The sequence below is a fragment of the Alligator mississippiensis genome, chromosome 9 (assembly GCF_030867095.1).
Source record: "Alligator mississippiensis isolate rAllMis1 chromosome 9, rAllMis1, whole genome shotgun sequence".
Taxonomy (NCBI): domain Eukaryota; kingdom Metazoa; phylum Chordata; order Crocodylia; family Alligatoridae; genus Alligator; species Alligator mississippiensis.
In genome coordinates, this window is record NC_081832.1 from 66,241,554 (window position 1) to 66,256,711 (window position 15,158).

Here is a 15,158-nt window from a genome sequence, read left to right on the forward strand (position 1 = left end):
GGGCTATCCAAATCTCATCATAATCTTTCATAGGGCCTCTCTGTTGATTGAACCAAAGGCCCTTGTCAGGTCAATGAAGGCCATGTAAAGCCCATGGTGTGGCTTGTTGCACTTCTGAAGCAGTCTAGCAACAAATATCTATTGTACCTCTCATGGTCTGAAATGATGTAAACAAAAAAAACAAACGAGGAAGAGGTTCATTATAGAGTTCTTACAGGACCCTGATAAAAGCATTAATCTCCAGCAGGGCCTCAGTGAGAAACTCTGACCTCCCTGATGATTTTGACACCACTGATCACTGGAAGAGCCTCAAGAAAGGCATCCATGAAACATGCAAAGAATCTCTAGGCTTCTCCACAAAGAAACATCAGGACAAGTTTTATGAGAACAATATGGAAATTCAAGGTCTCGCTTATGAAAAAGAAAAGCCTTCAAAGCTTGGCAGAATGCTATAGGCTTCAAACAGAAGCAAGAACCACATTAAAACCAAGACCCAGAGGAAAATTTGAGAGAGAAAGAACAAGTGGTAGGAGGACAAAACAAGAGATGACAGCCATGACTTGCATAATTTCTTCAGCGCAACCAAAGCCATCTACAGACCAAGCACACAAGAAGCCATCCTTCTGAGGTCCAAGGATGGACCAATACATTTTAAAGACAGCTCCACCATCAATGCCTAATGGAAGGAGCACCTTCAAGAGCTCCTGAACTGAGATTCAGATGCTGAAGACAATACCCCATTAAAGACAACACCTAGCAGATCTACCAATTTATCAAGACACCTTGAAAGCCATTAAGCAGATGAAAAACAATGGCGTATGTGATCCTGATGGAATACCAGATGATATATATAAGCAAGGTGGAAAAAAGTTCTCTCACCAACTACATGTCACTATTATGAAAATCTGGAAACATGAATGGATTTCAAATGCCTTGGTAGGCCCCCAAACCATTACCATATTATAGATAGATTTGATTGCTACAATTATCCTAATATTGTACTCCTGTCCATAGCTAGGAAGATCCTTGCCTGCATTCCCTTCAATAGACTCACTTCCCTCGTGGAGGGGATTTTCTATGCGAGTCCAGGAGCTAGCAACGCCATATGGAAACTTTCTGGTTCCCTCAATACTGTTTAACTTTCTGGGAGGAAAAGAACATACTGCTGGTAAAGCAAATAACACAACAGTTAAACCTTCTGGTGCTGCAAAGATTGTTGCTTACTATTACTTTGGGTTACTGCTAATGTAAAGAACTTTATGCTTTTCTGAAGACTCTCATTAGAGGAAGTCACTGCTGGGAGCAACACGTTTCACAGAAAAAAAGGTGATTTCACCATAGTATTCAGGCTTCAACACCTTTTCATGCACTGTATTTTTTTACTTCATAGAATGGAGTCAGTGTTAAAAAACTCTAGTTAAAGAGTAACAGTCCTGAGGAAAAAAACAGTATGTAATCATGTGAAAGAAAATTGGAGTTAGGCACCTATTTACTTTGAAAAACCTAGATGTTTATCATGATGCACATGCCCAACAGAGGTGGTAAATTAAGCCAATCTCATTACCTATATTTTGGGTGTTCAACTCCAAAACACTGACATTCTTTTACTGTAATCGTGTGTGAGAGAAGTCAAGCACAGTGCACAGGAACGGCCTTTTTACCAGCTCACTCACATACTTGGGTTCCCATACTGCCACCGACACAGCAGAAATGGCTAGGAACTTCAGAGCCACGAAACACGAGCCTGTTAAGAAAAGGACTGCAGGCACAGCCTATCCATCAGCGGAGAGTTACTTCTCTGCTCGGGTCTCATACAGGTGTACGGAGTGGAGTAACAAAGCAAGACCAGTCACAGAAGCTTTCCTGCCCACCACCTCTTCCCAAAAACCTACTCTACCAAAGCCTAAATGCTTGAGAGGCAGATTTCCCCATACACTATCTAGTACAACCCCAAATGGTGTTTTGTTTTGAGCTTCATTATATTCTGGGCCCTGTAAACCTCAAGGCTGAAGCCTTGGAGAAAAACTTTGCTTGGAGAAAAAAAGCCAAAAAATGCAAGCTTAAAGCCCTTCCCCTCTCGTGTCCAGTAGCAAAAACATCAACAGATAGCGAGCAGCAGCATGTGAAAAATCAAACCCCAGAACTTTGCAAACAAGTCCCACCCTTGGCATCAGATAGCCAAGCAAAGTTTTGGCATTCGTGAAGTCCACATGGTAATGGGCTGTAGAGTAAAGGAAAAGTAAGGGCCAGAAATGAAAACGTGGATGTTTTGGAAATGCAGGCATGGCAATGTAAGGGCTAAGTTCACATAGGGAAGTACACCAGTTCTAGGATGTTCGTATACTTGGTCCCGAACAGAATTCTACAGCTACGGGTCTATACCTTTGCACAGAATGATGTAAGTACAGAAACTACTCGCACAGCTCATGAAGGCACACACTGAATCCAGGCAACAGCTTTGTGTTTCAAAACTGTAATAATAATAGCTCTGAAAGGCTGACATGCTTTTCAGCTTCCCCAATTTACCAACACTTACCAAGTCCACTTACCAAGATCATCACAAGAAAAAGTGAAGCGACTCCTCACTGACTTCCAAGGGACCAAAAATCTTTTAGAGCAGAGTGGGAATTTGCAGACTTTGAACTGTGTGAAAGTAGTGGAGGTAGGAGGAGGGCCTGTCAGACCTTGGAAGGTTGCAGAATGAGGGCAATGACATTCTTGTGATACCATCCTAGTCAGAGCATCTGAAGGGATAGTTGCTGACATGGTTTACTACGTGACATATAGAAACACAGTGGGAAATGCAGAAAAAAAAAATGAAGAAAAAAAGGTCTGCAAGTGTTTAGTGTGTCAGGTGGGAATCTCTTCAGATCTGTGGGAAAAGCAAGGGAGAAAGTTGGCAGGCCCAACAGAGCCCCTAAAGGAAGGAAATTCTCCTCAGCAGAACCACTGGTGCGAGCATTCAGATGAGACAAGGTCAAGGGATTTCACAATAGCTCATCCATCCCCTGGAAGTCAACGTTAAAGCTGATGTTTTTTGCCAGATGAAGGAAGCTTTCTCATAAGCAATGGTACAACTTTGGCTGGAGACCAGCTATTACTGAAAGCAGTCTTAGATCTTAATTAACTAAGTAAGAAAAAAACCTGTTTCATTAGGGCTATGTTCCACAGCTTTATTTACCTTCCTCTGTGCTTGCTGGAGTTGACACCAAATGCATCACAACACTTGAAACAGTAAAGTAACGTAAAGACCTACTTGAAAAATATCCCACACATTTAAAATAGATTAAAGCTAAAAGCAGCCAAAAGATATACCAAATACTAACATGCTCTGTAATCCAAACTCAGGTAAAAATGGAGAGCACATGCTAGATCCCCATTAAAAAAAAGTTAAATTTTATTCTTCTAGTAATACTCGAGTCAGACTAAGAGTGAAGTTACATACTACCTTTAAACCACACTAAGACCACTTATAACACAAGCATCCACGTGTTCAAGTTTGTTAACTCATGCTAAGCGCCCTCTGAGCATCTCAAAGTTATGCCACTTCAGGCAAGGTTTAACTCTGGGTCACGCTACCAAGCTCATGTTAGGGTAACTTCAGTCTACTCCATGGAGATAAAATGAGCAATCTGCAGTCCTCCAGCATCCCAGGATACACCACTCCCACCCTCCTCCCACCACCAGAACAGGGATAGAGCCTAGATATCCTGGCTCCTAGTTCCTGCTTGCCAGTCCTCTAGTGGCAAATCAGAGTTGTGCAGGCAAAAAATGGTATTAACCTTCAACACATGACTGCTCACAGCATGTTCTAACTTTAACAGCACTTAACAGTCCACAAATTTAGTATGGTCTAAGCATAACGTGTAACTTCGCTTTAAGACAACATCCTGATTAAAGATTTGTGAGTTAGCTGGGCAGAGACCTTAAGGCACACTAATTATCACAGTACTTACAGTGAGTTTGGCCTGTTAGGTTTAATTATTTCTAGGTCAGGGTCACTTGAGTTCAGGTTGGGTTGGGGAGCACTGTTGGAGAGGAGGAAGCTGTTTACATTTGAAGATATGACAGATTCTAGGCTGGAGTTGATGATACTGTTCCTTTTCTCCTCTAAAAGAAAAAAAATAGATTTCTTTTAATAACAGCAATGTATGGTGATAGTCTATTAAGTTGTTAGGTAGTAAAGAATAATCTATTGCAAAGTACAGGCATTTCTATTAATAGCTCTTGCCCTTGTGCTGATAATATAGTAACTTAGGGGATCCCAAGAGAAACAAAATCAAGTTACAAAAATGTCTTCACCTATATTATCCTTTAAACATGAGTAATACTCTCTCATATGACCTTTTTTGGTAAGCAAAACATTTACCGATTTTTTTCAAGTCACTAACATCACCTTGCAGTCTGGAGGATGCCAAAGTACAGCTCAATCTTCCAAAAACTTAAAATTATACCCATGGATCAATTTATACATCAGTGAAACCCAGTTACCCAGGGGTAAAACATGGTGACTGTATGACAGATTATCTAGATGTTATTTAAGTTAGGAAAAATGCTATTACTGAAGATGGGACACTGGGTTAACAACTAGAGTTATTTTCAAAGGAGGTCTATAAATCAAAGTGAAACATCAATAAAAACAAGGAGAAAAAAAAGAACAAATGGAATTTTCTTATATTTTCCCTCCAGCTATTTTAATATCCGTATTTTTGTAAATGGTGTTTCAAGCAAGATCTTCCGAGTCAGAAGGAAATGCCATCAATAAAATCACTAATGTAACTCCTTTGCATACCCCTTTTTTGTTAGAATCCTCCTCTTTACATACCGACCAGACTCAGCTCCACTCGGAGATCTCCCGGGGTAACATTACAGTTTGATACATCTTCACACTTGCAATACCGTGATATCTGCTGATGTATAAAATACCCAGGTTCTTTTTCAGTGTTAGCTCTACTCTCAACACTATGGCAAAATGCATTAAAATACCATATTTTCCCCACATACACCACACCCCCAAATAAAAGATGTGCCCCCAGTTTTGAAAGGCAGAATGAAGAAAACAAGATCTTTCCTTAAGAGCCTCTGCTGGGGAAGGGCATGGGAGAGGAAATCAAGTGGGCACAGCCAACCACTACGGAGCCCAGCATGTCACACATGCAGCTTTACTTTTGCTTTCTCCACCAGAAGCAGAAACTGCTACTGCTATATTTCCTTGCTTATAACATGCAGGCTAATTCCCAGTAGCTGAATTTTGAAAAAGAGCTGCATGAGAAAATATGGTATGTTAAATACTTTTCCACCTAAAGAATGATTGTAGTGGTCACAAGTATGTTATTCTATCATCAGTAACATGGAAGATATTCATGGGAAAAAGTGGTGCTCTGAGATAATCTTTCTATTGAAGAGGGGCATATGCTGAAAAACACAGGCAAAGAGAACTGTCAAAGTTATGCTGGAGAGGCTCAGCTGGGTAAGGAGTGAACGAAAGGGTGTCAAGTTTGGTGGCGACTAAAGACATGGACCCAAGCTGCAGCACATGGATCCAGATTGAGGTCTGAACTTCCCCAAGGTTTAAGTTGGTTTGAATACAGTCTCTGTCACCCTCTCTTACATACTGCACATGTGTATGTGCTTTTATATTGGGTGCAGACAGATGCAACAACCAAAACCTTTCCAAGTGAAATGCACTCGGACACATTTCATAAAGGAAACATTTCAGCGAGGGATCTCATGGCCCCTGGGTCATTCCTGAACAGAACAGGTTTGGAAACACTGCAGCCTACTCTAATGCCAGCCAAAGGGCTCTGCTCTGCTCCTTCCCTCCCCACAGAGACAGGAGGTAGAGGAGAGGGAGGAGTAGAGGGGGATGTGGGAGAGGTAAAGGGGAGTGGGGCTGAAGAGCAAGACTACCAGCATGGACAGCGGGCGGGCTGTCCACCCCACTCTCCCACCCTCCCTCCCCAACGCAGACATAACCAAGTGTAAAACTCTCCCAGAGAGTGCCTCATTTAAAGAGGTCCCATTTAGGAGTGTTTTAGCTATTTCTGGAACATTTCAGAGGGCTTTGATATATATGCACAGCTGGCCTTTTGGAACTTTTCAAAAGTGTTTGAAATGTTTTAATGTTTAGGCCTGTCTACACCTACTGCTGCACTTGATTTTTCTCCGGCTCAAAGAAAAGTTGAGAAGCAGTGGAGAAGCAACGTGGATGGTAGCTAGATGACTGTGGGTGCATCTATACAAGACATTTACTGTGGAACTGCCTAACCAAGGGCTTTGGAAGCGGGGCTTATGGGGTTGGGGGCACAGGTAGTGTTTTCCTCAATCCTCCCGATTTTGGGATATGGGCTGAGGAGGGAGAGGAGGATTGAGGTAGTTAACCAAAGACTGCAGTGTTGGTGTCATCAGGAAGGCTTCGGCTTCCACAATCACAGTCCGCTCTTTGGTGAGAGAGGCAGTGATCTGCTCGGAAGAGATGGCCTCCACCTCACTGCGCTGAGGAGGAGGCTCTTCTCAGCCAGACTAGCTGACCTGCTCAACCGGACTTTAAACTAAGCCCGCTGGGGAATGGGGGGGACTACTGCCACAGCAAGCCCACTAGACAAATCCAGCAGGTTAAGGCACTCAAGGGAACCCACCCCTACCCCAACCCTGGAACGATGTGTAGGGAAGCCTCCAATGGGACACTTGCGTGCCTGTACACCAATGCCAGGAGCTTGGGGAACAAACAGGAGGAACTGGTCCTCTTGCTAAACAAGAATGACTACAATCTCATAGGGATAACGGAGACCTGGTGGGACTCCACCTATGACTGGTCCACAGGTATAGATGGCTATGTCCTGTACAGGAGAGATCGTGTAGACAAAAGGGGCAAGGGTGTAGCCCTTTATGTTAAGGAAAGCTAGATGTCCCTGCAAGCCGACACTGGCATCCAGGGTGGACGACTGGAGACTCTCTGGGTAAAAATTTGTGGTGAACATGGCACAGGGGACACAATGGTAGGAGTCTATTACAGACCTCCCAAATCAAGATCAAGAGCTCGACCAGGATTTCGTCAAGGATCTGGCTGAGGCTGCACGCTCCCGGTGCATGGTTGTCATGGGAGACTTCACCTACCTGGACATCTCATGGGAAAAGGACTCTGCCAAATCCAAACAGTCGCAAAGCTTCCTCATGTGCGTGGACGAGCTCTATCTGACTCAAGAAGTCTATGGACCAATGAGAGGCAAAACACTGCTCAACCTGGTACTGGCAATGGGGGATGATCTAATCAGTGACCTAATGATCAATGGGGAAACTGGTAGACAGTGACCATGAGCTGATCACCTTCACTATCCACTGTAAAGCTGGTAAGTCAGTCAGCAATGCAGAAATCCTCAACTTCAGGAAAGCTGACTTTGACAAGCTTAATAGGCTTGTTGGCAAGGCCCTAAGGGACCACAACCCAAAGGAGAGGGGAGTTTAGGACGAGTGGCTGCTCCTCAAGGGAGCGATCCTGAAAGCACAAGCACTGTCTATCCCATCTTAGAGGAAAGGCAGCAAAAGGGCACAGCAGCCTCCTTGGCTCTGCAGGGAACTTGTGGACCTCCTGTGTCTAAAAAGGAAGACCTATAAAAGATGGAAGACTGGATCCACCTCAAAGAAGGAGTATTCTGCACTGGTCCAGACCTGTAGGGAGTGAACCAGGAAAGCCAAGGCTGTGACTGAACTCCAACTGGCTACACATATCATAGACAATAAAAAGTCCTTTTCAGATATGTGGGGAGCCGGAGGAAAAGCAAGGGCAACATCAGACCCCTGCTAAACCATATGGGACAACTGACAACCAACGCCCAGGAAAAGCCAACCTGCTTAATGGGTATTTTGCGTCAGTTTTTCACCAACCCCAAGGGACAGCTCAATATGGGATGGGACAGCCAGGGTGAAAGAAAATTGTTCCCCTTCATCAATGTAGGCCATGTAAAGGAACACCTTGAGAGGCTGGACACCAAGTCAGCTGGCTCGGACAGTTTACACCCCAGGGTACTTAAGGAGCTGGCAGGCATCAGAGCTCAGCCACTGGCATGGATCTTCGAGAACTCGTGTGGCTCCGGTGAAGTTCCCAAAGGTCGGAAGAAGGCCAATGTGATGCCTATCTTCAAGAAAGGGAGGAAAGCAGATCTGGGGAACTAGGCCTATCAGCCTGACCTCTATCCCAGGGAAGATCTTGGAAAAAATTATCAGAGAGACCATCCTTGATAAACTGGCTGATGGCAACATCCTGAGGGATAGCCAGCACAGGTTTGTTGCAGGTAGGTCTTGCCTGACCAATCGCATCTCCTTCTATGACCACGTGACCTATCACCTGGACAAGGGAGAATAGATTCACATCATATATCTTTATTTTAAAAAAGCCTTCAATGTGGTGTCCCATGATCATCTCATGGAAAAATTGGCCAACTGCGGCCTCGGCTGCATCACAATCTGATGGCTGGGGAACTGGCTCTGAGGTCAGACCTGGAGAGTGGTAGTCGATGGAAATAATCATCATGGTGCGGTGTGACCAGTGGGGTCCCCCAAGGCTCTGTCCTTGGGCCTATACTCATTAACATCTTTATTAATGATGTGGACATTAGTATCAGAAGCAGACTAGCCAAGTTTGCCACTGACACCAAACTTTGGGGTAAAGTGTCCACACCTGAGGATAGGATGATGATCCAGGCCAACCTAGACAGGCTTAGAAAATAGGCGTACAAAAACTTGATGGCATTCAACACTGAAAAATGCAAGGTATTCCACCTTGGGGGAAAAAAGCCCACAGCACACTTATAGGCTCGGCAATGCTACACTTGCTAGCACCGCATCCGAAAAGGACTTGGGAGTCATGACTGAACACAAGATGAATATAAGCCACCAATGAAATGTCGCAGCTGGTAAAGCGAGCAAAACTCTGGCTTGCATCCATCGATGCTTCTCAAGCAAATACCAGGATGTCATCCTCCCACCGTACTCGGCCTTGGTGAGGCCACAGCTGGAGTACTGCATCCAATTCTGGGCTCCACAATTTAAAAAGGATGTGGAAAAGCTTGAAAGAGCCCAGAGGAGAGCCACGCACATAATCAGAGGGCAGGAGAACAGGCCTTGTGATGAGAGGCTGCGAACCATGGGACTCTACAGCCTGGAAAAGCGCAGGCTCAGGGGGGACCTGGTGGTTACCTATAAGTATATAAGGAGTGTACATCAGGATCTGGGGGAATGCCTGTTCATCAGAGTGCCCCAAAGGATGACAAGGTCAAACGGTCACAAACTCCTTCAAGACCATTTCAGGCTGGACATAAAGAAGAACTTCTTTACTGTCTGAGCCCCCAAGGCCTGGAACAGACTGCCTCTAGAGGTGGTGCAAGCACCTACTATGGACTCCTTTAAGAGACATTTGGATGTTTATCTTGCTGGGATCCTTTGACCCCAACTGACTTCCTGCCCCTGGGGCAGGGGGCTGGACTCAGTGATCTTCCAAGGTCCTTTCCAGCCCTAACGACCATGAAACTAGCTCTGCAGTAAAGTCTCAATGTGTCTATATGTGCAGGTTTATCAGGCCACAGTAAACTAATTAATTTTGCCATAGGTTAGTACTTGTAAACACAAATACTACCCTACAGCAGCATGCTTTAGTGCACAGCAACACATGTGTAGATGCTGACAGGGCTGGCTGGGGCACAAGGGTGCTTCAGTGTGGGGACTGCCTGCCAGACAGCCCCACACTGGAGCACCCTCGTGCCTCAGCCAACCCCTCCACAGCACACTGAGCCGGGCTGGAGCAGTCCCAGGCCAGCAGGCTGACCTGCCCAGGCCCCTGCCAGCTGGGGATGCTCCAATCCATCTCAACATGCTGTGGTCCTGACCATGGATGTAAATGCAGCACCAGGGACCAATAAATGCTGGCTTGATATGCACTACAGTTTACTGTGGTGCATTAATTTCATGTGTAGATGTGTAGATGCCCTCTGTTTCTGCGTGTGTGTGGAGCACAGGCTGGGACAGGCTGTGACAGTTACTACACATGGACAGTAGCTGTTTAACATAGTCTGAGGCTCTTTAAGAAGTTTTTATTGGGAGCAAGGCATTTTTTTCAAGGGCATTTTTGAAAGATAAAAGGAATTAACTAATTTAATAAGACTATCCATCAAATGGAGGAAATTATTTTATCCTCATAGCCCTATGCTTTCCTGTCATCTGCACTAAAAAGTGACTGTTGCACCTGAATATCTGCTTTGAGGCCTAGTGATGCTAACATACTATACTGAGTATCTTTACATTGCAGTCAAGGGTGCAAATGCAGCACGATTTGATCTAGCAGCACAGGTACCAACAACAGTGAAGGCACAAGGGCACGGAGTCCATAGACAAGTAAGCAAGCTGATTAAATCCAGGTAAGGTTTTTGTTTGTTTGTTTGTTTGTTTGTTTTTTTACAGATCATGCTGAATTCTATGCCACTGTAGGTTTCAAAACCATTGGTATATAAAGTAGATAGATTAAATCTAACCCTAATATGTCTATAACTGCTACAATCAGGCCTTCCAGCTGCAGTGCAGATGTCAGAGTTGGGTCAGCAAAAGACTTGGTGCTGTGCCAATATTACAAGAAGCCAATTTCACATAGATTGCATCAAGACCCACAAACTAACTCTTGAAATTGTGGTTCATCAGTCTCACTTTGCAATCAACTAACACACAGTGGCAGATATCCTAGGTACTTTCTCTGCCCCTTTTCTTTGTTCTTTTGTCCCCCTGGGTTACCAGTGAGCTAGGGTCCTCAATTCAGTATCTTTTGCCTGTATATGATTCCCAACCTGATGCCTTACAACATGTCAAAGGGGAAAAGCCCCCCAAACAATAATCTCTTTAGCTTTGAGTCATACGTTGGCTGAGATTGAAAGCCATGCTCTCTCAAACCAAGTCTGAAAAGCTCATAAAAAAGAGTGATTTCCCTGGAGTGCCAAATTTGATGATATTTATTGCTCTATATTTTATACCCAGTTCCAGGAGCAGGTAATGAGTCTGGAGCTGAAGTTGTAATTCAATCTTACCTTGCCAGTATCATACACTGAGATTGGTTGCAAGAAGATAGTTCATAGAGTTCAGCCAGAGTACAGCCCGTTGACTGCAGATTCACTGATATCAAGCTATGAACTAACAAAGATCCACATGGGACTTGGGAGGTGATAATGACTGAAGCCATGTTTATTTCTATTAAGAATTCTTACAGTTAGATAGGTTTCCAAAGTGAGCTTCCTTCGAGCAAGCCTAAATGCCTGGCAACTATTAGCAACAAAGGTGCCCTTTGAGAGGTTTCAGTTTCCAGAAGGGAAATTGCTTCCATTTATAACAGTCGAGCCAGTGCTATTTGTCCATCCTATTTAGTCTGATTTAATGATGGAAGAACGGGACTGCAGATGGCACAGAGTTTGAGGGAAAATATCAATCTGTACTATAGCTGCAATGGACAGCAAAACTGTGCAAGCCAAATCAAGGCCAACAGAGGCAGCAGCTTCCAGAAAACAGGCAAAGCAATGCTCTTCTGCAATAGTCTCTTTAAATTAAATTAATCAAAAGCAAAATTAATTGCATCTTTAGGCCTTTATGAAATGCAAGGCTGTGCTTCATAAGTGACAAAATGGCCACGGACTGGTGCAGCTTAACATAGCAAGTTTTACTTCATCACTTTAAGGTCACCATTAGTTCCCATTAAGAGCAAGGTAAAGTAATGAGATGATTGCAAGATTGCAAAAAGCTTTTGAATCTTAGCTACTCTGGCTATGGGGGCAGCTCTTTGTAATGAAAAGGGTCAACCACAAAGAAGATACAAGAGGACAAACCAGAAGTCAGCTAGACCAGTGCTTCTCAAAGTGGTGGTCCACAGACTGGCACCGGTCGCCAGTCCACAGCGAGTTGCCAGGAAAGAAAGAAATATAGTCGCTGGTACGCAGCAAGTTGCCAGGAAAGAAAGAAATATATTTTCAGAAGCATAACATTGATATGTCATAGCGCTACAGTTCGTACGTTCCAACACTTCAGGTGACGTCACGTGCGAGGTGAAGAAAGAGAAAGAAACAGCTGGTTGCGCATTTGTGTAGCGCTGTTACACGCAGTTGCTGCCGCTGGCTGAACTGGGCACTGGTTCCTGGCCCACTAGAAAAAAAAATTGCCGGTCCACCACATCAGATAGTCTAGCTCAGTGCTTCTCAAACTATTTCACTCCCCAAATGTTGACATCAAGATAGTGTTGAGCGGAGGATAAAATTGAAAGGAAAGTTAGCCATATTTATAAAGAGACCAACCCAGTTCATAACTGGGCTTTATATGTTTGAAAACAATGCTACCCTAGATAATCTCCTTGAAGTGTAGAGTGGGAAAAGTCTGGTCTTCATTAGACACTGTTCCTGCAACAAACTGAACTGACACGATGGCAGGCTGCAAGAAACGAAGATTCAAGATGATAGATCATATTCTCCATTCTGGATCTTGTTGTTTCCAAGCATCTTCTGCCTGAGGCTAAGGACTGAAATTAAGACCCTTAAAAGCTAACAAATCAGTGTCAATTGCCAGGGCAATTTTAAAAGTAGCAACCAGCAGCAACTATTACATTAGAAACATTGGCTGGCTTGGGGAGCTTACAACACTTCATCTAAAGGAAGATGGCAGATAGAAAGTATTCATTTTTTTTTTTAATTTTCCCACTCAAAAATAAATAAATAAAGGCTTCAATCCATTTTGAATATTTTTTATTGGCTATCGTTAAGTATTCATCTGTGGCTGTGCAGCTACAAAAATGTAACAAACCATCTGCTAAACAATTTCTTTTTTGTTATATCAAAAGCCAATAAGTCACTTAGTGAAGTGTCTGTCTTCCTAAGCAAAAGGAAGGTCACACCTAGAAAGGTTCTAGCTCTGAGCAACTGGATAATAAACTATGAAGTAGCTTAGTCATGGCATATGCCATCTGACCCCTGGGTTATAACAACATGCACTTGTATTCAGCAGTCTTTTCTTCTATCTGTGGGACTCTTTGAACAGCCCATAGCAGACAGCTAAGACTTTGTTCCAGTTCTCCCAGATAATAAAGCTTCCATTAGTAAATCAAATCCACAAGTTCTCTTTTCAAGTTTGCACGTTAAATACCCTCCTGGCAAGAAAGAATAGGGAACTGCAGCCCACGCATATGGGAGATTCAATTTGTGCCTTTTCTCCTATCCTGTCCTCATTAAAAACCAAACAAAAATAACTGTACTTCCGACTAAACTGTTCAGCCAAACCAAGAGCCAGCAATCCATCACACTGAACTGTATGCTTCAGCAAGTTTGATTTCACACCAATTTAGCCAGGATCCTTTGCAACCTATAATGAAAAGTAATTCCAAGCAATGATCCAGATGAGTCTATCCTAAATTTCTTGCTTCCTCTAGGCACCTTTCCAGTAACTTTGTCCCTTTGTGGATGTCAATGCAAAGTTTGCTGGGTGAGAAGTGGGTTCAAGGGAAACTTGCAACAAGCCATCTACAAAGAACATTCAAATGATGGCAAAAGCACTTTAATATAATAAGCCAGCAAAAGGCTACAATACTAGATATTATATAGGAAGAATCTATATGGAACCCCATGTTACATGAAAAGCTATCAAAACTATCTACTAGGGCTGTGCGAAATTTCAGCAGCCGTTTCATTTCGGAGGTGTTTCAGCCTGTTTCAGCGCCTGTAACACCGAATCTGAAACGAAACGGAAGGCTTCAAAACATCTCCAAAATTAAGCAAAACCATCCAAAACATTTTAGAAATGTTTAGGATGTTTTGGAGCTGGGCTTGCAGGGGAACAGAAACTAAGAAGAGGGAGGGGGCAGAGGGGAGAAGGACGGCTCTAATGTAGACATCTGTAGCTGGCCAGTGTCTGAGATCTGCCCCTGAGGTCCCTTTCAATACCAGTGCTCTGGGGGAGGGACAGCAGCCTGCTGTCATCCCATGCACAGATCCGGGGGGCCCACGCCCCCTGAGAGGAGTCTGGCACAGTCCCACAGCCCTCCCAGGGGGTGCAGGCCCCCAGATCTGTGTGCAGGATGACAGCATGCTGCCACTGCTGGCTGGGGCCAGCGCCAGCACCCGAGTCTGCTCGGCACAGTCCATGCCAAGCAAAGATATTGTAGCCGCAGGAGAAGTCCCCAAGGCTGCCCTGCCCGGCCCCATATCCCCTGCCCGGCCCAAGCTTCCAGCACTTAAAAAAAAAAAGCCCCACACTCACCAGTTGTAGCAGTGTGAGTGTATACTGCAGGCTGTAACAGGGGGTGTAGAGCCTCTGGGGTCACGTGGCTGAGCCCCTCACACAGCCCCCACTTCCCGATCTCCCCACCCCAACCCAGCCAGCCCCACCCCTGATGGCCTGCCCTGCCTAGCCCCAGCATCCTGGCACTTAAAAAAAAAAAGCCCTGCACTCACCTGTTCTGGCAACAGCAATCAGGGCCTCTGCGGACTCGTGGCAGAGCCCCCCCCATGCAGTGCAGGGCAGTGAAGATCACCCCCCCCCCCTTGGCAGCCACATGGCACCTGTCCCATGGCGCAGGTGGAACGCTGGGGCTGAGCAGTGCTGGGCTCCGGCTGACACGTGGAGCTGCCCCAGCTTCCAGACAGCGTGTACCACCCCGCTAAGCCATGCTACACCCACGCCATGGGGCAGCTGCCGTGCTGGTGCCAGGTGAGGGGGCGATCCTTGATGACCCCCCACTGCCCCGTGTTGCACAGGGGGGCTGGCTGTGCCAAAAGCCCTCAAAGGCCCTGATCATTGCTGCCAGAACCAGTGAGTGCTGGGGCCGAGCAGGGGATGGGGCTGGGCAGGGGAGCCATGGGGGTTTCTCCCATGGCTCCCCCACCCAGGGAGAGGCAGGCACAGCTGGAGGAGCCGTGGAGGATCTGCAGCCGCCTGGCTGTGCCTGCTTCTCCCCCAGCCGATCCAAATCTCAAACAGCGTTGAAACTCCAAAACAGAAATCGTTGAATTGGCAAAGATAAATAAAAAAAACGACAGTATATAAAAAAATGAAAAATCAAAAGAAATGAGAAAGAATCAAAAAAAGAAATGAATAAAAACGGAGCGTGATCCGAAACCTGAACAATCTCTGAAAATGCCTGAATCCAA

The 15,158-nt window shown here is 45.0% G+C and overlaps 1 protein-coding gene across 1 annotated transcript in view; it reads right to left on the bottom strand.

Annotated features, from left to right (window-relative positions):
• ARHGAP26 (Rho GTPase activating protein 26) overlaps window positions 1-15,158 on the bottom strand; it is a 343,672-nt gene that overhangs the window by 85,066 nt on the left and 243,448 nt on the right. The window contains exon 20 of the mRNA XM_014597613.3: window positions 3,957-4,110. Within this exon, the coding sequence (XP_014453099.1) occupies window positions 3,957-4,110 (154 nt within the window). The remainder of the gene's footprint in view (window positions 1-3,956; window positions 4,111-15,158) is intronic.